The 23,617-nt window shown below is 45.8% G+C and overlaps 1 protein-coding gene across 1 annotated transcript in view; it reads right to left on the bottom strand.

Annotated features, from left to right (window-relative positions):
• The window catches only part of ERN2 (endoplasmic reticulum to nucleus signaling 2), a 30,116-nt gene extending 9,245 nt beyond the window's left edge, over positions 1-20,871 (bottom strand). Inside the window, exons 1-15 of the mRNA XM_069089325.1 lie at positions 20,714-20,871; positions 18,838-18,946; positions 18,555-18,588; positions 17,964-18,036; positions 17,634-17,706; positions 17,197-17,319; positions 15,706-15,807; positions 15,164-15,434; positions 14,733-14,811; positions 14,493-14,643; positions 12,466-12,590; positions 12,113-12,280; positions 11,185-11,392; positions 670-760; positions 297-486 (exon numbers count right to left, since the gene is read on the bottom strand). Coding sequence (XP_068945426.1) covers positions 297-486; positions 670-760; positions 11,185-11,392; positions 12,113-12,280; positions 12,466-12,590; positions 14,493-14,643; positions 14,733-14,811; positions 15,164-15,434; positions 15,706-15,807; positions 17,197-17,319; positions 17,634-17,706; positions 17,964-18,036; positions 18,555-18,588; positions 18,838-18,946; positions 20,714-20,773 — 1,857 coding nt within the window. The 5' untranslated portion in view covers positions 20,774-20,871. The remainder of the gene's footprint in view (positions 1-296; positions 487-669; positions 761-11,184; positions 11,393-12,112; positions 12,281-12,465; positions 12,591-14,492; positions 14,644-14,732; positions 14,812-15,163; positions 15,435-15,705; positions 15,808-17,196; positions 17,320-17,633; positions 17,707-17,963; positions 18,037-18,554; positions 18,589-18,837; positions 18,947-20,713) is intronic.
• Positions 20,872-23,617: the final 2,746 nt, after the last annotated feature.

The following is a 23,617-nucleotide window of genomic DNA, read 5'->3' as shown; positions in this document are numbered from 1 at the left end:
AGAGCTGCAGCAGTGAGCGCGTCATCCTGTTCTTCCCCAGTGATTTGTTTGCTGGCGCCATTGAGAGCAGTGCCGCGGAGGAGAGCTGAGGCAGGACAACATAAGCCCTCCCCTGAAAATAAGCCCTCTGGTGTTTTTCTTTCCACAAAAAAAAATATATATATAAGACAGTGTCTTATTATCGGGGAAACACGGTAAATGTCAGCTGATAGAGAAGCCCATCTTCCCGACCTCAATATCTAACCCAGCCGAAGGGATTGCGGAGCTGTGTTGTCTCCTGTTGGTGTCAGGCTCACCTCCTTCAGGGTGGCTGTGCAGAGCTCCAAAGCGATGTAATGGAACTGGGGGCCCCGCTCGGTGCAGAAGTAACGTAACACGCTGGGGTGTGAGTCGGACTCCTGGAGCAGCTGCACCTCCCGATGCACGAGGCTGAAACACTCCCGAAGCAGCCGCTTTACGGCTACTGCTCGCCCTTCAAACTGGCCCCTGGAGGGAAAGGGAGAAAGAACCCGAGGATAGACTGGGGAGCTGAATGGCCTCAAGGGCTCCTGCACACCCCAGGATTGCCCTTATCACCTCCTGAAGTAGGCCGGCCTCCTTCTGTGCCCCAGATGAGAACGAGGGCTGATGGGTAGGAAGTCCAGGGTTGGCCACCTGGACCTTGCTCACCTGAACACAAAGGTGCCGCCTGTGCCACGGCCCAGAACATCTTTAGGGTTGAAGGAGATCTTTCCCACCACAGTGAGCTCTTCATCTTGGGCTGGAAGAGAGGAAGCAGGGCCTTAGGAAACTCACCTCCCTGTAGGTGCCTGCACTCCTAGGAGCATGATCCTGGTTTTACCTTTCCCCTTCCTTTCTTGCTATAATCCTCATGTTCCCTCATCACTCTCCCTCCTCTTTTTTGTTCTCTTTACTCAATTGGGATGCTCATTTCCTTTCTTTCTTCCTTCCTTCCTCCCTCCCTCCCTTCCTCCTTCCTCCCTCCCTCCCTTCCTCCTTCCTTCCTCCCTCCCTTCCTCCTTTCTTTCTTTCTTCTTTCTTTCTTTCTTTCTTTCTTTCTTTCTTTCTTTCTTTCTTTCTTTCTTTCTTTCTTTCTTTCTTTCTTTCTTTCTTTCTCTCTCTCTTTCTTTCTTCTTTCCTTCCTTCCTTCCTTCCTTTTATGCTTTTTGGAGGGGGGAGGGCAATGCAATTGGGGTTAAGTGACTTGCACAAGGTCACATGGCTAGTGGCTAGTAAGTGTTAAGTGTCTGAAGCCAAAATGAACTCAGGTCCGCCTGACTCCAGGGCTGGTGCTCTATTCACTGCGCCACTTAGCTGCACCATTTCCTTTCTTACTTTTCTATTCTTATTATGTTTCCTTTATTTTCCTCTTCCTCCTCCCTCTTCTTCTTTCTACCCTCTCCCTCTCCCTCTCCCTCTCCCTCCCTCCCTCCCTCTCTCTCTCCTCTATCAATTGGAGGTTAAATGACATGCCCAGGGTCACACAGCTAGTAAGTGTCTCAGGCCGAATTAGAACTTAGGTCCTCCTGTTTCCAGGTTCAGTGCTCTATCCACATTTTTTTTTTTGCCAACCCAGATCTTTGGAATGTTTTCTCTCTTTTCCTTTCCCCCATGGTTCATTCCATCACTTTTCTTTCTTTGTTCCCTTTCAATATCCCAGGTAAAAAGAAACAAATTTAAAAATTTATGCAATTAGCTATCATTTGTTACCTTATAAGATAAAGCAGAATAAATATATTATTTCCATTTTACAAATGAAGAAACCTAGGGTGAGAAAAATTTTTTAGTGATCTGCCCTGGACCACATAGCTAGTAGAGTTGTAATTTAACTCAGATCCTCATTCTACTCTAGCACATGAGATAGAAAGAAATATGGAGGAGAAGAAAGGGAAAGAAAAGACCAGAAAATTAAGGACCTCTCATCGTCCAAGAAGAATGGATGATTCCTCAAGCAAACAGTTCTCAAGTTAAATTGAAAGCTGACCGATTTTGTGGACTAACAGGGAATTACTATGTCAGAGTCCTCAAGAAGAGATCACTGTAACAAAAAAAAAGCATTCTGCTTTCCTAATTTCATGCTGAATCTTTCAGCTGTGAATCTCTACCTGGCTAGGAATTCTGAATCTAGCCTTCCCAACTCATTTCAGTCCCGGATCTCTGGGCTCCACAGACATCTTGTTATGAGCATATTTTGGCTTTTCCACTTGGGCTTGCTCTTTTTTTCACTTGGACTCTGCATCCTTGGCCCTGTGTGAGGATTCTCCCATCTCCCAGCTTCCCCATCCAACCTGATAGTCTGCCTAATCACTGGAACACATTGGCTCTGCCTGGAACAGGTGGGACAGTCATGGTAGAAAATCATCTAATACCATCAGGTGGCTGTCCAGGCAAACTCAAACGTGATGCCTTTGTTTAAGCCAGCAGAATTGGAACCACTGCACTGCTTCTATTGCCCACCAGACAGGAGAACTTGGCAGCAAACACACGCACGGGTCACCTGCCCAAACACAACACACTAGCCATCTCTGCCATCTAAGTGTGGGCCGAATCCTCTAAACACTAACCACAGCCCACAATCAAAGAAAGTCTCTGACAATTCCACAGTGACACCACCTTCTGAGGCAGTGACACTGGTCCTCAGTGATGCTGTTCCCAAGCAAGACATCTCCTGACTCGGCATTTTCGTTGGATCTGTCCTCCATGCCCAGAACACTCTCCCTTCTCATCTTTGCTTCCTGGCTTCCCTGACTTCCTTCAAATTCCAACTAAACTAGTTATCCCTTCCACATCATGGGGGTTAGGGGCTTTGCACCCCCAAGATCTGAAAAATCCATATAAAAATTTTTGGCCCTCCATACCAGAGAAGAAGTCTGAATTTTTTCTTTTTCTTTTATGGGATGTTTACAGTACCTTATTGTAAAATTTGGATTAAGTATTTGGTCATAGGCTCTGTGTCATCCACTGGCCTTTGTGTGTCATCTGTAGCTTCACAAAACTCCCCCAAAATTCCCATTTAATTTCTTATGCTGACCCTCCCCCCTCCCAGTATATAGAAACCATGATAGGAAAGTCTCTATATAAAAGAGGTAACTGTAATTGTCTGCATGTTCTTGTCTCCTTGGTTTATACTGTGAGCTCTTTGACAGCAAGGAGTGGGATTTTTTTAACCTTTCTCTGTACCCCTACACTTAGCAGCACTGCCCTGACACATAGTAGGTGTTTGATAAATGCATGTCCACTTGACTTCCCAGCATGGCCTCTGCCTCCAGGAGTAGGAGAGGCAGTTCTAGATAGCCTTTAGATAGAATACTATTTATCAGCAGGCACAAAGATGGCTGTGTTCTAAAAGGACACGATTGGCCCAGTAAACACTGACTTTATGCTCTATTAATCTGTTAAAATTGTCATCAATATGTTAAAAAAAAAAACCACCAAAAGATCTAGCAGGGCAGGGATATTACAGCAGTAGAGGAGCTGGTGTCAGCTAAGGCCCTTGTCTAATCAGTCTATAATTATGGGACCTGCATGTCAGCTTATAGGCAAACATGCTGAGCTAGGAATGCACTCTGTGATACATCTGAAGATAAGATCCATCAGACCTGTCACATCAAGCCAGGGGTGTGTAAAGAATGGATTGCAAAAAATGGACAGTCAATTAGGAGTGGGTAAGCCCAGGTAGAGTTTGGAATTTGGAATTTCTGGGTATGTTGAGAAGATTCTATGACATTCCAAGATAATGTAGATTCAGGAAATACTCCAAAGCCAAAGGTCAGAGTGGCATCGTAAGTCAAAGGCAGGCCAGCTGGTGGCATAATGGAATGAGTGCTGGGTCTGGAGTCAGGAAGACCTTCAGACATTGACTAGCTGTGTGACCCTGGGCAAGTCCTGTAACCTCTTTCTGCCTCAGTTTCCTTAATTGTAAAATGGAGATAATAATAACATCTACTTCCCAGAGTTGTTGTGAAGTTCAACTGAGATAATATTTTTAAAGTACTTAGCACAATGTTTGACACATGGTAGGCACTTAAAAAATGCGTGTTTCCTTCCTTCTTCCTATAAGAGCAGGTGAGGTAGAGTTAGAAAAAATATGAGCTAATTTCAAATGTATAATGGATATCATGCTTCTTGCCTTCATAGGGGAGGGGGTGGAAGGAAGAAGAAAATTTGGAACTGAAAATAAAAATTTTAAAATTAAAAAATATAATCCTGCCATTTTAATCCTGGGTCGGGGGTGGGGCTGTACAATACTCGAGGAGCAGGGAACCTGAGCCTGGAGTCAAGAAATTTCGAATCTAGTAACAACTCTGACACCAACTAGCTCCAACTTAAGCAAATTCTCTGGGTCTCAGTTTCCTCATCTGTAAAATCTGTATTCTTTATCATCTATAAAATGAATGAATGAATGAATGACACTAATGATCTCACAAGTTCCTTCCAGATATAAAACTCTGTGACATGAATGACTTTGGATCTGTAGATGCTAGAGATCAAAACTGAGTGATGGGTTAGAAGCAAATAAGTAGCCAGGCAAGTAGTTAGAAGAGAAGCAGACACAGCAAACCAGAGATCCCCCTCAAAATAAGGGTTCTGCAGAAATGAATTCCTGAATATTCTCCCTTCTTCAGTAAGCATCAGTAACTGACTTCTCAGAGAGGCATGACCCTCCAGGAGGTTTAGGTTTCTGGAGCAGAGCAACTTGCCATTCTGACCAGATTCTGTTGTTAGTTAATTAAATGATTGATTAGTTAATTATTCTGATCTCACCATTCAAGCATTTCTATAAGGAAGGAAAATGGGAGCTCCCTGGAGTTTAATTGAAGGGTCCAAGGAAGGGAAATTAATAGCAGTATAAAACATTAATAGTAGATACTATATTAAGTCTTAGAGAGATAATTGAATGTTATAGGGAATCATGGCAGAAGTTCAAGAAACCAGAAGTTCTTATAATAGAGAACAGCAATTTTAAGCTTTTTAAAGCTATAACTAGCAATTTTGGTGCCTGGGGCAAGCAGTATAAATTAGCCCCCTGCCTCAATTTTGGTAATTCATGATATAAAAATAATACACGAAATAATTAAGACCAATTCGATGAGTGGGAAGGGTAATTAGCTATTAAAGTGACTCACAGATAAGGGTTATTAACAGTGTCCTTGTAACTATGGTAATAATGTACTATTTTTAACTAATTATTTTTGCTAACTACTTCTAAAAATTCAATTGTTTCCAGCTGCTTAATAAATGAATATATGGTAACAGCCACATTGTACAACGACTAACTTTGATAGACTTATCTCTTCTCAACAATGCAAGGATCTAAGACAATTCCAAAAGACTCATGATGGAAAAGGTTATCCACATCCAGAGAAAGAATTACAGAGTCTGAATGCAGATAGAGGCAAGCTATTTGCTCTCTTCCTTTTTTGTTGTTTTGTTTTGTTTCTTTTTTCTCGTGGTTCATCCCATTGGTTATAATTCTTCTTTACAACTTGACTATTGAGAAAATGTTTAACGTGAAAGTCTCTGTAGAACATATTACGGATTACATGTCATCTTTGTGGCGGGGGAAGAGAGGGACAAGGAGAAACTCAAAGAATTGTGGAACTGAATATTGTAAACTAAAAGTAAATAAATTTAAACGGAAAAAAGACTCATGCTGGAAAATGCTGTCCACATCCAGAAAAAGAACTATGGAGTCTGAATGCAAATCAAAGCATATTATTTGCTCTCTTTCTCTCTCTTTTTTTTTTCTTCTTTCTTGTGGTTTCTACCATTGGTTCTAATTCTTCTTTACATATTACATGTCATCTTGGGGTTGGGAGAAGGGGAGAGATGGGGAGAAAATTTGGAACTCATAACCTTATGGAAGAGAATGTTAAAAAATAAAAATAAATTTGAGAGTATAGGACCAGAGATTTAGACCTAGAAAGAAGCTTAGAGATCATCTGGTCCAACCCCCTTATTTTATAGATGAAGAAACTGAGGCCCACAAAGGATATGACTTGGCCATTGTCCCAGAGTGGCAGAGGTAGCATTTGAATCCAGGTCCTCAGACTCCAAGTCCTGTCCCTTTCTTTACACTGTACCACAGAGAGGTGATAGCATAATGGTCTTTCTACCCCCTATGGAAAGATGCATTGAAGACTGCTTTGGGAAGAATCCCATCATTTAATTATGGACAGGCTAGATGAAGTCTATGGAATTTTCTTGAAATCCTCAAGAAAACTGAAGTTGTTTGAGAATAAAACCTTAACCTGATAAAGAGATTAGTTCTGGGTGCCAGGATAGGAAAAGAAGAATTTGAGGAGATAAAAGTGATAAAGGAAAGACTTGTTGGTTCTCTGCTTAGAGGAAATAAAGTACATAAATCTGAGAAACAAGGAATTACGTTTGGGACTGGCATGTGGTTGACAAATAATAATAATAATAATAATGACCAGCTTTTAAGATTTGGTTTGGAGCCAGAAGTGACTTTGTTGTTGTCATTCAGTCATGATCCCATTTTGGCAAAGAAACTGGAGTAATTTTGCCATTTTTTTCCTCCAGCCCATTTGACAGATGAGGAAACTGAGGCAAAAAGGGTTAAGTGACTTGTCCAGGATCACACAGCTAGTAAGTGTCTGAGGCCAGATTTAAACTCAGATCTTTCTGACTCTAGGCCCAGTGCTCTATTCACTAGTAGCCAGAAGGGACCTTAGAGGTCTTCTAGTTCAATTCTTTCATTTTACAAATAAGGAAACTGAAGGTCAGAGAGAATGATAATAAGAGGACTTGATCAAGGTTACACTGGCAATAAGTGGCAGGGCCAGGAGCCAAACTCAAGTCCTCGGATTCCAAGGTCAGCATCCCCACCTGATGGGATGATGTATATAGGATTGGAAGGGGCCTTAGAGCTCTTCCAGTCCCTTTCCTTAGTTTATGGATGAGGAATTGGGTCTGAGAGGTGATGTAATCTGTGATGCTCCATAGGCATTATTTGATCTGATTCCTTGACTCCAAAGCCAGCAAGTTTTCCATTGTAGCACCGGAAGACCCCCCCCCCCCCGCCCCCCTGCCAAATTCTCCTTTCGGGGGATGGGAAAGTGCTTTGTAAACTTGAAAGCACAACCCACACTTAGCACAGTGCCTATCACATAGTAGGTGTGCCTGTCATGTAGTAGGTGCTTAATAAATGTTTACTGACTGCTGGCATGTGCATTAACTATTAGATTACCAATAGAGAAATATTAGGCACTCTCAGAAAAAGACACAGAAAGGCTAAAACTTAAGACTGTCAGGCCTTCAGAGAGCTGCTAGACTTCCCCATTAATCTTTATCCCTAGACCAGAGAGCACTATTAGAGTTTGTGTGGATTACTGAAAGTTAAATTTTAGAACCAAACCTCATGCATCTCCTATACACAGCATTGTCATATTATTATGTGTATTAGAAGAATGTTTGACTATAGTACATTTAGGCAAAATATGTTTGCCTGAAAGACTATTTTATGGAGAACTTGCACAAGGCAAGCACTCACATGAAGGTCAGAAGAAGTGATACTAGTCCACTCTCAAGGTCTCTCTGAAGAACTTTGGAATCAATTGTGAGAGATGGGAGATGCTGTCACAGGACCATCCAGCATGCTGTACCCACATCAAAGAAGGTGCTGTGCTCTGTGAGCAAAACAGAATTGCAGTAACTCAAAAGAAACATGAGACGCGCAAATTCAGAGACCTCTCCACCCCAAATGTTCACGTGGACTGTTTGTGCCCGACCGGGGGTAGTGTTTAGAGTTTGTATTGGTCTGATCAGCCACAGTGCTTTGAATTCTGACATAATGATAACACTTTGGTCCTCTGAGAAAGAAGGACAACAGTCATTATTATATGTATCGAATACAGCCAAAAATCATTTGGATAATAGAATTAGGTAAAGGAAAATGGTATTTGGAGAAAAGTTTAAGTCACAAATAGTCTTTTTAAAATCGGACAGCCTAACGTCTAGTACTTTGGTCTGATGAATTCAACTTCCTCTTTCCAAGGGTTAGTCGATGGCTGATTTAAGTGGACTAGATGCAGAGGTACTGCCACCATCAGCCTCAAGAGCCCATTGTTAAATTTCTAGTGTGAACATTGACATATTGGAAATCAGCAAATGTTCGAGTTAATTGTTTTGATATTATTGTTTTGATCTTCTACACTTTAAAAAGTAAATAGAGAAAATGTTAACAATGCAGATTATATTTAAAAGAGGGTCATACTCTTAGGAGAGCTGTTGTTAAATATTTACCAGCATACTTCTGGTTGGAAGCATCTGATATAATGTACACAGATGACTTTGCTTCTTTCATTCAGAGCAAAGACGAACCTCTGAAGCTTCTCTAGGGAGGGTTAAGCATGATTTGTAAAGTCAATTGGATGGGGAAACTTATCTGGACTTTCAGAGGTCAGACATCTGGGACACAAGGTAAGGAATGGTCCTGTCGCTTTCTTCTGGGAGCGGGTGTTCACGCTCATGCCCAGAGGAAGCTGGTGGCACAATGGATAGTGTGTTAGATTTGGAGTCAGGGAGACCTCAGTTCAAATCTGGCTTCAGATACTTCCTAGCTATGTGACCCCGAGCAAATCGCTTTGCTTCTGTTTGCCTCAGTTTCCTCATCTGTAAAGTGGGGATAATAGTAGCACTTACCTTGAAAGGTCATTGTGAGGATCCAATGAGATAGTGATTTTAAAGCACTTAGTAAGTCCTATATAAGTGTTAGCTACCATTACTATTGGATAAAGTTAAAACTATGAAAAAGCAGAGGCGCCATGGTGTATGTGTGGAAGCAGTGTTGTTGAATTGGAAAACTGTTGGATTTGGAGTCAAACAACCTGGGTGCAAAAGCTGAACCCAGTGCCACTTACAATCATGGTAAGTAAGCAAGTCACAACCTCTCTGGGTCTGTACTTCCTCACTGGTAAGATGAATAGTTAGCCTAAGTAACCTATGAAGCCATTACTAAACTCCTATAATTAATGGACAATACCCACCCTTTTGGGGGATTAGCAGGATGCTCTAGAAGTTCAGCCTTTCATATTGGAATAGCAGCACACAGAAAAGTAAATACAATAAAATCATCTGAACTTCAGAATGCAAAGAAATTTTTGAAATGTCAAAACCGTTTCTAATTTCTTTATCAGACTTTCTAAAATATAAGACCATGAAAATGCAAATATCATGTCACAGAACTTATTAGGATGTTATTGTTAAGAGAGAGAGAAGTATGTCTTTTATCTAGAAAAAAGAGTTCAATGTAGTAGATAGAGTACTTGGCCTAGAGTTAGGAAGACTCATCTTCCTGAGTTCAAATCCGGCCTCAGACAAGTACTGGTTGGGTGACCCTGGACAAGTCACCTAACCTTGTTTGCTTCAGTTTCCTCATCTACAGAATACATTGCAGAACGAAATGGCAAACCATTACAGTATCTTTGTCAAGAAAATTCCAAAGGGGGTAAAAAGGAATCAGACACAGCTGAAAACAACTCAACAACACCCTAAACTGGACAAAGAGAGGAAAACAAATCTACAGGTACTTAAGTCCCAGAAATGCATGCACATTCTAGGAAAACTTGTTAATTTGGAGAAATAAGTGTACCCTGATGCACTGTTGGTAGAGTTGTGAACTGATCCAACCATTCTGGAGAGCAATCTGGAATGATGCCCAAAGAGCTATAAATAAATGAATACCCTTTGACCCAGCAATACCACTTCTAGGGTTATATCCCAAAGAGATCAGAGAAGTGGGAGGAGGATCCATATATACAAACATATTTATAGCAGCTCTTTTTGTGATGGCAAAGAACTGGAAACCAAGGGGATGTCCATCAATTGGGGAGTGGCTGAACAAGTTGTGGCATATGAATGTAATGGAATACCACTGTGCTATAAGAAATGAGGAGCAGACGGACTTCATAAGAACCTGGAGAGACTTATGTAAACTGATGTTGAGCAAGAAGAGCAGAACCAGGAGAAATCTACGCAATCACAGACACAACGTATGTGTGATGACCAATGTCAATAGACTGGGCTCCTCTCAGCAATGTAAGGTTATAAGACAACTCCAAAAGACTCATGTTGGAAAGAGAGACCCACATCCAGAGAAAGAGCTGCAGAGTCTGAATGCAGAGTGAAGCAAACCACTTGTTCTCTTTCTTTTTCTCATTTTGTTTTGTTTCCTCTTTTCCACTGATCATTCCATCAGTCATAATCCTTCTTTACAACCTGACTAATGATTAATGTGGAGATATTTGTAGATCCTATATCTGATTGCATGCCACCATGAAGGGGGGGAGAATAAACAAATTAATTAAAAAAAGAAATAAGTTCACATTATTAAGGAACATTCTAATTAAGGCTTAAAAGATAAGAAAAATATCAAATAGTACCTAGGGGTGTTGTTTTTTTAAAGCCACTTAAAAGTATTACCTGTCTTAACAGTTGTTTGAGTTAGATTTTAAAATAATAATACCTTGAGTATTGAATAAGGAGTGAAAAATTCACGTTTGAAGGATGCTCATGCTAAGAGTCATTATCTGGTATCAGACAAAATACAGGTTTTCCAATTGGACCATATGGATATGGTACACTACTGGCCCCTCGTGGCATTGTACAGAATTGCCTGTTCAAACTTTTCTGAGATAGGAATAAATACTTTTTGAAAACTAAAACTATAACACTTAAGTGTTGAAGAAAAAAGAAATATCATAACAGTTCCCTCTCTACCTCCCCTTCCTTTGTACCTGTCGGTTTGTTCTGCCTTCCTTCTAGAAAGAGATGTGTGGTGCAATGAATAGAGTGCTGGGCCTGGAGTCAGGAGGACCTGAGTTCAAATTTGACCTCAGACACTTACTACTAGTTGTGTGACCCTGGGCAAGTCCCTTCACCTACCTCCTAGGGTTATTGTAAGGATCCTGGGCAAGTCACTTAACTGCTGTTTGTCTCAGTTTCCTCATCTGTAAAATGGGAATAATAATAGCTCCTGCATCCCAAAGTTGTTGTGAAGATCAAATGAGATAAGAGAGCACAGAGCCTTGCATACAGTAGGCACTTAATAAATGCTTATCTTTTTTCTCTGCTTGTCTCACTGTTCCTTTCTTTATTTCTTTCATTACCCTCCCACTCAGAGGGCGCCATTACTCAGAGAGCAAATGAGGGCTCAGGACTAACCTCTGGTGTCTCCAGGTTCCAGGTCACTCTGGATGGAACGGACCCTGCTGGGGGGGTCTGTGGGATTGGGGGAGGATGGAGAGATGGCGGTAGATCTCCAAGGGGTCCCTTGGTTGTTCAAGGCTGCCCCCGGGGGTGGAGGGAGTGGGTCCTGGGAAGGGCAGGGGTTTGGAATCCCCCGTGGACCGTGCCGTTTCTCTTGTACACGCTGTTCAGATAGCAAACGAGGGCTCAGCAACAGGGGCTCATCTCTGCTTTAACCCTGAGGGTGGCCCCGATGGGCCCTGCTATGTACCATTACTCTGACTGAGGGCCAGGTGCACAAAACCAAACCAGAGATGCTGACTCTTCTTCCCCTTTCCCTCTTGGAGAGAACTGGGAAGCTCTGAGCTTAGGAGGAAGGAAGGAGGGTGAGCCAAAACTAAGAAACCCTCAGACCAAGAGAGTAGGGCTGGAGGTCTTGGGGTGACATCCCGGGAGGGGAAAGGATGAAGGGGGAAGACCTGGGGGTCCTGAGAGAAGGGGAGGGTACAGAGCTAGGGTAACTGTGGGGGAAGGATGAGATTGGCTACAGTTAGGGATCCTGGAGGGTAGGGCATGGGGCCAGAACTAAGTGTCTTAGGGACAAAGATTAGGAGGTAGATCTGGGCCCAGTATGACTCCAGATTTCCCTGGACCTGGTATATCTTGGTTAGTGGGCTCAGTTCTAGGTGCCACATCTTAGAAAGGACATCTTGAGGAAAAGATATGAGAGTAGAGTGGGGAATCCTGTGTTGGGGGAGGGTCAAAAGATCTAAGGTGTAAACGGGGTGGAGGGGTGTCCTGGGAGGAAAAGGGATGTAGGGGCTGCAGGTTCTGAATCCTCTGTGGAGGAGTCTGAGGACAGAACTTGGGACTCCCAGCCCTGGGGAAGGGCACATGAACTTACCTGATGAAGAAGAAAGATGATCCAGGCACCAAGCAGGAGGGTGGTGAGACCAGCTACCAGAATGTCTTGAGACCCAGACCCTGGATACAGATCTTGGGGTCTCTCCTCAGGCTTGGGTCCTGGCAGCCTCTCTAGACTCCATGGTACCTCCTGGCTTAGGCTAAGAAGCTGGAGAGGCAGAGAGACTCATATTTTATGTGTCCTATTTTCCCTCCACTCAGAGTCCAGTGTTGCTTTCAGTCTGTTTACTGACCACCCAGTGCAGGAGAATGGCTCTGAACACCCTCTGAGCCTTCTCTTCCCCTCCTCCTCATTCCCTTTCCCCTTCCTTCTCTTCCCTTCCAAAAACTGACCTCTTGGAAGAGGGTACGGGATGAGGCACTCTCTGAGGGGCTGATCTTGGCCATAGTCCTGGACCCCGAGGTAGGGAAGACCCTTAGCATGGTGGTGTGTAGAACAGGGGGAAGCTCATGGTGTCCTGGGATGGGGGTGGGGGGGCAACCGAGGTCAGAGAGGTCAGTTAGGGTCTTGAAAGTCTTTAAAAATCTAGATTAAATCTGGGTCTGAGAGACCTAAAACTCAAAGAGGGGTGGGGCTGAGGGTGGGGGTTAAGGGACTTGAAACTCAGTCTGATTCAATAATGTAACATGGAGGCCAAAAAAGCTATTGCATCTTTAAGTTAAGCTAGTAAGAACAATATAGAATAAAGCAGTTGTTAGTCATATGATAACAACGATGACGATGATGATAGTATTTGTATAGCACTTCAAGATTCGCAAAACACTTTGGCTATGCTATCTCATTTGATACGATAACCCAGTAAGCTAGGCACTTTTACTGAGAGAGGGCAAGTGACTTGCCCAGGGTCACGTAGCTAAAAAATGTCTGAGGCAGGATTTGAACTACAAGTCCAATGCTCTATCCGCTGAACCATCTTTCCACCTCATGGGATCACAAATTTAGACCTGGAAGGGACATCAGAGGTCATCTAGTCCAAACCCTTCATTTTATAGATGGGAAAACTGAAGTCCTGAGAAGCTAAGGAATTTCCCCAAAGTCACATAGGTAATAAGTGGCAGAGCTATGATTTGAACCCAGTATGACTCCAGATTTCCCTGGACTTGGTATATCTTGGTTAGTGTGCTCGGCTCTAGGTGCCACATCTTAGAAAGGACATAAATATCTAGTGGACCAGGAGCCAGAATGTGAATAAATAAGAGACTTTGTTTATATAAATAAAAAACATATTATATGTGTGTATACACATATATATATACATATGTATATATATAATTTATGGATAGATGACCTAGAGAGAGCTCTGGATTTAGAGCCCGGAAAATCATGGATTCAAGTTCTGCCTCTGGTATATAAACTAACTGTATTGAGCCTGTATATTTCCTCATCTGTAAAACTAGGCAATTAAGTACCTTCTGGCCATCTCCACATCTTGCTGCATTCATTCTGACCATTATCCCCTTCATTCTCTCCTGCCAGATTTGAACTCTTAGTCTCTGATGGGGGCATTTGCACATTTATCATGTCCAGCTCTAACCCTCCTGGCTATCTGCACACCATGCCCCTACCCCCACGCTTTTCTGGCTCCCTTTCATGAACTATCATCCCTGATTAGACTGTAAGCTCCCTGAAGGCAGGCACTGTCTAGTTTGCTTGCATATGTATTCCTAGCACTTAGCACAGTTCCCTGGCACATAGTAAAACCTTAATAAATCCTTTATCTCTCTAGTATCTACCTCACCAGGCTGTTATGAGGATCAAAGGAGAGTGTATATAGTGTTTGGCAAATCTGGAAGTGCTCCATACATGCCAATTATCATCATTACTGTAAGAGGATGGAGGGACAGGGGATGTTAGTCTGGGGACGAGAAGGACAGAACTAGCTGTCTTCATTCATTTGAATGGCACCTTTCACATGGAAGCAGGATTAGATTTGTTTCTCTTGGTCTCAAGGAGAAGAACTAGACATCACAGGGAGACAGATTTTGGCTCAATATGAGGATCACAGAGATTCTACAGATTTAGAGCCGGAAGGGATGTTAGTGGTCTAATACAACCAAGGAAACAGAGGCCCAATGTCACAAAGGTGATTGTGGCAGAACTGGGATTTGAACCTAGGTCTTCAGGCACTAAAGTCAGAGTGCCTTGACTGTTCTGCCAAGCTAAATGCTGAGAATACAAATACAAGAAGAAAGACAGTGCCTGTCCTCAAGAAGCTTACGTTCTAATTGGGGAAGACACAGAAAAGGAAGCTGTGTTCCCCCACCCCCACCCCAGGGAGGAGTGGAAATTGGCAGTGGGATTTTTGAATATGTATGTAACCATTGGAGTGGTTCTTCTCATCCCCAGAGTGCCCCCTCACCAATGAGTAGCCATGAGCTGTGGAGGGCAGTTATACTGCCGGGAGGGTATCTGACATCCGTGCTAGGTGTGACCTCCCGCTCTCCTGAGTCGCTCAGAGTCACCCCCTCCGTGGTGGGTCCTTTCACTGGGGATAGAATGACTCCCCGGGGCTGCAGGAGGAGGAAGAAGGCCATGAAGGGAGCCCCTGCTTAGTCATCTGCCCATTCTTCCCACCCATGTAAGGATTCCCCCTTCTCACCACCAGTGCCACACCCGCGTGGACCAGCGCACTGAAGGCATAGAAGCTGGTTGCATGCTTCCCCACGTACAGTGTCAGCCTAGAGGAAGATGAGAGGGGAAAGGGGAATAGGAGGAAATGGGAAGTGGCCCTACTCAGTTCAGGGTGAGGGTGATGTGGGAGGGCATTTCACTGGGCAAGGGAAGGGACAAGGGGATCAGATTAGGGCAGGAGAACAGATGGGAAAGAAGGGGAAGGCAAATTCTCCTAGAGGTGGAGGCTGATGACTGATTTGTTCTGTTTTCTTCCTAGCCCCTACTTGACTAGAATTCTCCAGATGCCATGATGTGGGATGTGGGGACAGCTAATGTGTCCTCCCTCCTTCAGGTGGCTGATCCCTCTGAACCCAGGCTCAGGTATTCTGACTCCCCTGGGGACCACTGGGCACCTACAACAACTGAGTCTCAGAAGTGGAGAAATCCCTGCTCGCTGTTGCAGAGGGCTGGGCCCAGCGCCTCAGGTGGATATGGTTGGAGCGAAGGGTGAGGAAGCGCAGGGTGTCCAGGGCCATAGTGAGGTGAGGTAGCCGGTGTAGACTGTCTTGGTGCCAGGCATAAATACCCGCTATAGGAGAGCCATAGTCTTGTGTCCAGATAACTGCACCATTCTCCTTGTCCACAGTAACCACCAGGCCCTCCCCACTGGATGCAAAATGGCCCACCTCTGCAGAAACAGACACCCAGCTGCAAGCCCCATTCTGGGCACACTTCTTGACCACCTAGTCTCCTTCTCCCCTTTCCTCCTGGGAGCTGGTCCCGGATGTCTTGGGTTGGATGATGCCCAGGGTCTGAGAACACCTGAGGGCAAATAAGGTCCCTCCCCCATCTCCCACTTAGGCAACACTTAGAGCCTGGGTCACTGCAGGGGCCAGGACTCATTCCTGGTAGTCATGGAAAAGATCATTCATGATCGTCCTGAGACAGGCTTTACTTACTGTAGCCAGGCAAGTGGTCAAGGAGGGGTGCAGAGTAGCCTCTGAAGGTAGTGTTCCATTGAAGGGCCTGGGACCTGGGGTCATACATAGTGACCGTGTATTCTAGAAAGTGGTTAGTAGAGTTATCTCCTTTCCCATGGCCCCCAGAAATGTTTTCTCTCCATGTATTTCTCCTTCCCATCCTCACCTCCCAACCACCTGATGAAGAAACCCAGAGACCATAGATCTGGAACTGAAAGGGAGTTCAGAGGTCATCTGGTCCAACCTCCTCATTGTATAGATAAGGAAACTGAGACCCAGAGAGGCTAAGCCTCTGGTCCAAGGTCACACAGGTCTTAAGTGCCAGCGGAGGGTCTTTTCCATTGTGCTACAGCACCTGTCTATGTGAGGAACAAGTTCTGTCTTTTTTTCTTCTGGTTCTGTCTCCACCAATGGCAAGTGTTCCTCAAAGCTCTGTTCAACATCAGCAGCTGCCTTTTGGACATCTCAAATTCAGCACATCCAAAACAACTTATTATCTGTCTTCCCCCTCCCCCCACACCATCCCCTCTTCCCAGCTTTCCTATTTCTGTCCAGGGCACTGCCCTCCTCTCAGACCCACAATCTCAGTGTCGCCCTCAACTCCCCGACAAAGCTCAGCCTTCATAGCCAGTCTGCTGCCAAACTGAATTGTTTTCTACCTTCGCGATGTCTCTCATACATGGTGGCCCCCAAATTTGAGGGCAATTGTAAGCTCTTGGAGCGCTAAGACTTTTGGGATGTCCTTTTCTCAACTCCCTGAGCCACAGCCTTGGTTTATGCCCTCCTCACTTTGGTCTTGGACCATGACAATAGCCTCCCCACTCCAAGTCTCTCCATTTTTCTAATCCATCCTCTGCTAAGCTGTCGAAGTGATTCTTCTTCTAAAGTGACCATCTGGCTAGTTCACCTCATGGCTTGATGAGCTCCAGGGGTTCCCTATTACCTCCAGGATCCTTAAATAACCTGACCCCTTTCTGCCATCTTACCTTCTACAAGGGTAGCTCCCTCATGCCTGGCATGCCTTCAGCACTTAGTTCTCCTGGCTTCTTCCCTCAAGACTAAGCCCAGATTCATCTTCTTTCCCAAGCCCTCTGGTCGTTAGTGCCTTTCCCTCCCCTAGTACTTTCCAACTTGGGTGTTCCTAGTTATTTCCATATTCTCCCCCATTAGAATGTAAGCTCCTTGAGGGAAGGAATTAAAAAAAAAACCTTCTCTGTATCCTCAGCACTTAGCACAGTACCTGCATATAGTAAGTGCTTAATAAATGCTCAATGTCTGACTGTTGACTAGCTGGATGTATGCTTATATCTAGGCAGGAAGTATATGCAAGTAAATTAACCTTAACCTTTCCCAGGGGCACCCATAACTAGGTCCATTCTTCAAGCATGCCAATGATATTACCATATCAATATTCTGGACAAAGGGTGCGTGGGTCTGCTCTGCAGGTAGAAGATTGATGCTCTCACTCACGTGTGCGGCCAATGTATAGAAGAGGGGCTGAGGGGTAGAGCCCATCCCACGCTTCTGTGGACAGCATGGTCTGTTTCTTGCCTGACTTGGGGTCCACCATGAACCATGTATCCTGTTTCCTTCCTTAATGAGGGAAGAACAGTGTCCTCCCTTGAAATATTCTATCCTCTACATTTAAAAAACCTCTGCTTATACCAGGTATGGTGCCCCCTTCCCATCCTCATGGATAGAACTCATTCCCCTCAGATAAGTTTCTCCACTCTCAGTCCCAAAGCCAGCAGGAGCAGCCTGGTAGGGGCAGAACTCGTGTGTGTGTGTGTGTGTGTGTGTGTGTGTGTGTGTGTGTGCACGTCTGTGTGTGTTAGGGATCTAGAAGGGGGGGAAGGGTGGATTGTGAGTGTTAAGAGGACAGATGTGAACTGAAGGATTCCCCCTACCTGTGTAGAAAACACCGTCTGAGCTGCGGCAGGGGGAGGCATGTACCAGCTCTGGAATGGTGAATGGGAGCTTCTGTGAGAGAATAGGAAGGAAGGATAGCTCAGCCTAGGCTGACCAGGAGGGATCCTAAGACATTTTGACTCTATCCACTCTGCCTTCCCTTAATGTTCCAGAGGGGAGGTCCAGGTCCTTCCTGTGTGGGAGAGTCTGACACTTTCCTTCTCTTTGGATTCAAATCTGAGTGAGTACCTGTCATACCCATTCCCTGCAACCTCTCTCCAAATGCTGCTTTTGCTGAGGGCTCCATCCCCACTGAAAGACACACCTACCATGAGGCCCTGTTTGCTCTCCTCTCCTAAGATGTACAAGCTGCCATCACTAGGGTCAGGGAGGAAGGATGGTCTGTGGAAGAAGGAGAAGTTGATGTTAGAAGTGTGGGGGGAGACAGGAAGGCATATCTGGAGGATTGCCACCAACCAGATTCCCAATGCCTGACCAAAGGTCTGCCCATCCACCTTGCCTGGGGAAGGCTGTACCTGGGAGATAATGCTTGTAACAGAGGTGGGAAGATTATTTGATCAAAATCCTCTTCCTTCTGCCTTAAACCTAAACTCCCTTCTCCATTTCCCCTCCAAAATGTCAGTTACTTTCATCTAGTTTCTCAGGTAAGGCTGCACTTTCCTCCCCTCCTCTCTTCCTTGCCTTAGGACTTTGTTCCCATGTACATCTGTACCCCCAAACCTTACTTCCTTTTCCACTCCCTTACTGTCTAGAACCCTGGGTTCTCTTCCCCTACATTCACATCCCCAAATTCTAGAAGTCCTATCTTCTTCTACCCCAGAACCTTGTTCATTTTCTTCCTCATTCTCCCTTGTTTATTACTCCCTATCCCAGGTCAGTCATGAGGAGAGGACACTTACTCCGTGGCATACACAGGACCTTGGATGACGGGATCTGCAGAGACAAGGACAGTAAGTGAAGTACCAGAAGCTGCTTGCCCTGAACTCCCTATCTCCCAAGAACACACCCCCATACGATGGCCACTTTGGAAGCTGTAGGCTGAGATGGGGAATGGGGCCTCATAGCCTGTTGGTACTCAAGTATAGACCTGGGAACCCTTAGTAGGTAGGTATCATGATTGCCACCATTCTGGGAGCATTTAGGGGAAATCAATGGGCATCCCTACCCCAGGGCCTGGCTCACCATCCTTCAGGGTCCATTGGATGTCGCCAGTCTTCTTGCTAACAGCATGCAGACTCCCATCCAGCGTGGATATGAAGAGCAGGGCTTCAGGAGAGCTCCCTGTCCTTCCCTACAGGAAGAACAAAAGTTCAGGGGAGGGTACCATGTACTTTGTCCCCCACCTAAAGCCCAGTTTAGGTTTGGGGTCTTCCCTAGGACAGTCTTTCAGGCCCTTATTTCCTTGGATGTTATCAGACCTGTTTGGTTGGAACAGTCTTGCTATGGAGAATGGTTTTGTCCTAGTAGACCCTGCTTATGTTTTAATGAAGAAGACAACTTGTAAATGAATTGGCTCAAGATATATACAGACTGGAAGAAGGTAATCTTCCTCCCTGCTCCATCATGCAATCCAACAGAAGCTACACCACTGAAGGGAATGGGAAAAGATGAGGAAAAGATAAGGAGCCCAGAGACGTCTCTAAACTGAAGGTGATTCAATGCAGATGCGACTTTCTTTCCAATTCCTTCTGACTTTCCTCCCAGCCAGAGGCTGAAGACTTCTCTGCCTCTTGACGACACTTCTTCCTTCCTCTTCCAACTGGTCGGTCTGGTTTTGGTGCCAGGGAGCTCCTGGGGCCGGAAAACCGAGATTCGTGGAGCTTGGGAGGGGGTGAGCCCCCTGCAGAGGCTCCCATTACGTCCGGCTAACCTGCTGGGCTCGCTCACCTGCTGCCGCCGCTGCCCTCACTGCCACTCCCTGGGCAAACAGGGCAAGGCTGAGCAAATAGCAAGAGGAAACACACAACCCCTCAGAATTAGCCCCCTGTCTCCTCCCTGGGGAGGAACTCCATCTTCCGGCCATCTACTTCCTCCCGAAGGCTATAACTGTTTTCTACTCAGACTATTTCCCTATCCTTCAAGAGTCCTGCCCTGTTCCAGAGGTAACAGCCTATCTCAGCCAAGAAACCACATCCTGCCCTGTAGTTCAGGTGTTTCTCCTTCCTCTTTGGCTTCATCCCCTAGCTAGCTAGGGTGGGAAAACGTCTGGAGCCAGGACCCTGGGCAAGATGGGCAGTGGACATTAAATACCATGAGCGTCGGGAGTGGAATCATTCCGCACTAGTCAGGGCTGCTGGGGGTGGGGGCAGGGCAGGGATACTTGGGGTACTGGTTCTTGGCTTCCTCCTACATTCTGCCTTGGTTTCCCTGAGAATTGACTTCGGATTTCCTTGACTTCAGATCCATTTTTTTTGGTCCTCCCTCCTTAAGACGAAGAACGAGCGCCCTTGTTAAATCTATCTGCCTTTGCCCATGTCTCCCGCTCCATTTGGTTCCTCCGCTATTGGCTTTGCAGTCGTATAGCGCCCAATGCCCTCACCCCAGGGATGCTCATGCTAGCAGTGGGGCTGGCTCCAACTCACCCAAGTAGAAGTAACAGAGGCAGGGCCACCACCCCTAGGAGCCTCCTGCCTATCCCACTTGTTTCCAGTCCCGGTCTAGCTCCTGGGGAAGGGGGAAGCCTCTGAGGGGATGAGAGAGCAGGTCCAGAAGCTGAGTGCCCCATAGGCCCCCAGGGGATCACCTGGGGCCAGGCTAGAGGCTTAGCTCCGGAGCCTGGATCCGCGGCCCTCACTTGTCAGTGGGATCGGGATTTGGCCGCACCTCCCACCTCTCATGCACTCAGTCCGCTGTATTCTGGGGATATGGGTGCCCTTCACCCCAGATTCCTCAGCGGGGCTGGGGGCGGTTTGCGACACTTTGTTGGAGGCAGAGCAGGAGTTGGAGCGGATTCCCCCTCTCTCAATCCCGTCAGCTCGAAAACAAAGGCATTGCCCCCAGCGTAGAGCCTTTCCCAGGCAGGGCGAGTGAGTGCCCAGGGGCCTCGGTTCCATCTCACCTGCGGCAGGCACGGCCAGAGCAGTGCCAGGAGGCAGAGCGGGAGGCCAGCCCTCTCCATCGCGTTAGGTACAACGGGTGGCGTTGGCGGCTGCTGCCTGCGTGCCCGGCTGGCATGCTGCCCACCACCAAAGGATGTGTTGGCTGAACCGGCCTCGGAGCGCTTTGGGCTCCCAGGGCTAGACCCAGCGGCAGGAGGGGCGGAGAGCCACCTCCAGCGGGGCGGATCTTGCCTTTTGCACCCGCCCTTCATTCCCAGACGAGCTCCGAGGCCACTGGCCCTTCCCCAGAGGGGGTTGAGTAGGAGGGTGCATGTCACTCCTGGGGACTGGAAAGCAAGGCACGGAGCTCCGCCTTGCCTGGCAGCTGCAAGCTGAGCAGCAAAGCTTAAGGAATAGAACGCTGGACCTAAGTCGAGAAGACGAGTTCAAATCCCGTTTGACTCTTATTAGTTCTGCCACTAGGGGGGGAGGGAGTCATTTAACTTCGTAGCCCGAGGGTTTCAGGTGTAACGTAGACACTACTTGCACTATGTACCTACCTCACTGGGTTGTGGAAGGAGGGACATACGTGTGGGTAATCATTCTGGTGCTGAGTGGGTGATGCTTCCTCCCTCCCCCCCCCCCAGGGCCGCACAGAGCCATCACCTCACAACTGTCTCTTCCGGACACCTCTCTGGCAAATTAGGGGTGAGGGGTCAGAACAATGCTTCCAGTCAGGGGTAGTAGTGCTTGTCACTAGCTGAACTTGAGCAATTCTACCCAGAATCAGAATTTGAAATCCCATCATTGTGGTCAGTTGGTATAAACGCGGTATTTGTAAAAATGCTGATGAGAAGAGAGGAGGTAAAGCAAGGAAGCCACTTGATATGCCTGGGGCAAGGGGAAGACGGAGATTGCTAAGAGAAGGTGCAGAAAAGCAAAGGACCGGGGTCAATTCACTAAGCGTTATATTCAGCACCTCAGTGAAAATTACAAACACAAAACGAAAATGCCCCTACCTTCAAGGAGTTCACATTCTGGGCACACCTGAGGAGATACAGGAGGTCAGCGGAAATTCAGAACTAGAGAATGGGCCAGGGGCATCAGGAAGGGCTTTCCATAGGGAGTGACACCTGAATGAAACCTGAACAGTGAAGGTGGTGAAGGTTCTAAGAGGCGGAGGTGAGGAGGGAGCATATTCCAGCACAGGCTGAGCCAAGGCACAAATGCAGGACATAGAACATGGAGTTTGGGAAATAGCAAGTGAACCAGGTGGATCGGAGTGTGAGAAAGGGAATAACGGGGATTAATTCTGGGAAGGTGGGCTGAGCCAAATTGTGAATGGCTTTTTAAAATCGTCAAGAGGAGTTTACATTGTATCCTAGAGAGGCAAAAAGGAAATCACTGAATAGCCTTAAGCAGGGAAGTGGTCTGGTTGGACTTCTGTTTCAGAAAGATTATTTTAGAAGACATTCAGAAGATGCTCTGGGAAAGGTAGGAGGCAGGGTGTTCAGTTAGGCTACTGCAATGGTGCAGCTGCCGAGGACCTTAAACTAGGGTGATGGACCTTCGATCTCACAAAAAGGCACCATTCTCTAAATCATTGTGGAGGCAGAATTAATAAGATTTGGTAATTTATTGGATATGGGGAGTGAGGTAAAGTGGAAATTTAAGGAAAGAGAACAGATTGTAAACCTGGATGATTTAAAAGAAATGTTATCTTCAACAGAAAGAAGGCTGGAGGAAGGGCAGTGGAGATAACATTGAAGATGCTAACAAAACACTGAAGTGATCTCCCAAGAGTCATTGGTGAGGAAGTCTAAAGCTTAGAAAGGAGACTAACTATATATTATAGACATGGGAGTTATCTGCATAGGGATATGTGTAAAGGTTACATAGAGCAGGTGTAGGGCAGGATATGGATGTCAACTCAGTGGTCATACAAGTAGGTGAACCAAGAGGTCATAAAATTGGAAAGGGCATCTATTTTAAAGTCAGTGCCAAAAACTGCAGAGAGGGCAAGAAAGGTAAGGACAAGAGTAAAAGGCAGAATTAGCAATAAAGAGATAATTGGTAATTTTGGAAAGAGCTATTCTGGGTGATCAGGGAGGCAGAAGTGAGAGGAAAGCTAATGGAAGCAAATGGTTTGGGTTTCCTAGGAATGTGGCTGTGAAAGAGAGGACTGGAGCATAAGGACATAGAATGGTCAAAGTAAGGATTTAAAGATGTGGAAAAACCTGAGCACATTTATAGGCAGCAAGGAAGGAACCTGGAGAGATTTAAAAATAGGAAGGGATCAACAAAGCAGGCTCCAGGAGATGAGATCAAAGGACACAAAGTCGAGGGGGTTGGCCTTGGCAAGGTAAGAGCCACCTGCTGACAAAGGACTGAACTAAAGAATGAGGCAAACAGTTCGGCGGTGCAGCAGATGGGGCAATATAGGATAGCTTCTATTTTTTTATTAGTCAAGTATGTGGTAATCCCTTCAGCTGAGGAAGGACTGGGTGGTTTGGACTCTTGAGGGAAGGAGGGGGTTTGGAAAAGTAGCTTATAGGGAACTTGATGGAAGTTAGGCATTGTCTGGGATAAACCAGTTAACTGTACAGAGGTCAGGTCCTACCAAAAAGAATCAGCCAGAACAGTACAAGGTCCATTTTTGGCCACAAGTTAGTTTACTGGCAGGAAATGACCTCGGTGAGAATTGGGTTCAGAATCAAGGGACATAGTATATGGTTCAGTTTCTGTATCACCTTTCAGTCCAACTTGGTCAACAATGGGTACAAACAAAAGGCTACAAAGGGAACAAAAGGGTACAAGCAGAGGCCCCCAAATGGCAGGAGGAACTGGGCACTATAAAAGATGGAGGACAAAGCCCTGAACCTTAGCGACTTAGTTATTTCCCCAGATACTAGCACCTACATGAG

Source organism: Petaurus breviceps, unplaced genomic scaffold (assembly GCF_028583685.1).
Source record: "Petaurus breviceps papuanus isolate PSGF00001 unplaced genomic scaffold, PetGlider_PUasm1.0 120, whole genome shotgun sequence".
NCBI classification, from domain to species: Eukaryota; Metazoa; Chordata; class Mammalia; order Diprotodontia; family Petauridae; genus Petaurus; species Petaurus breviceps.
This window is presented reverse-complemented; position numbering and strand designations above follow the sequence as displayed.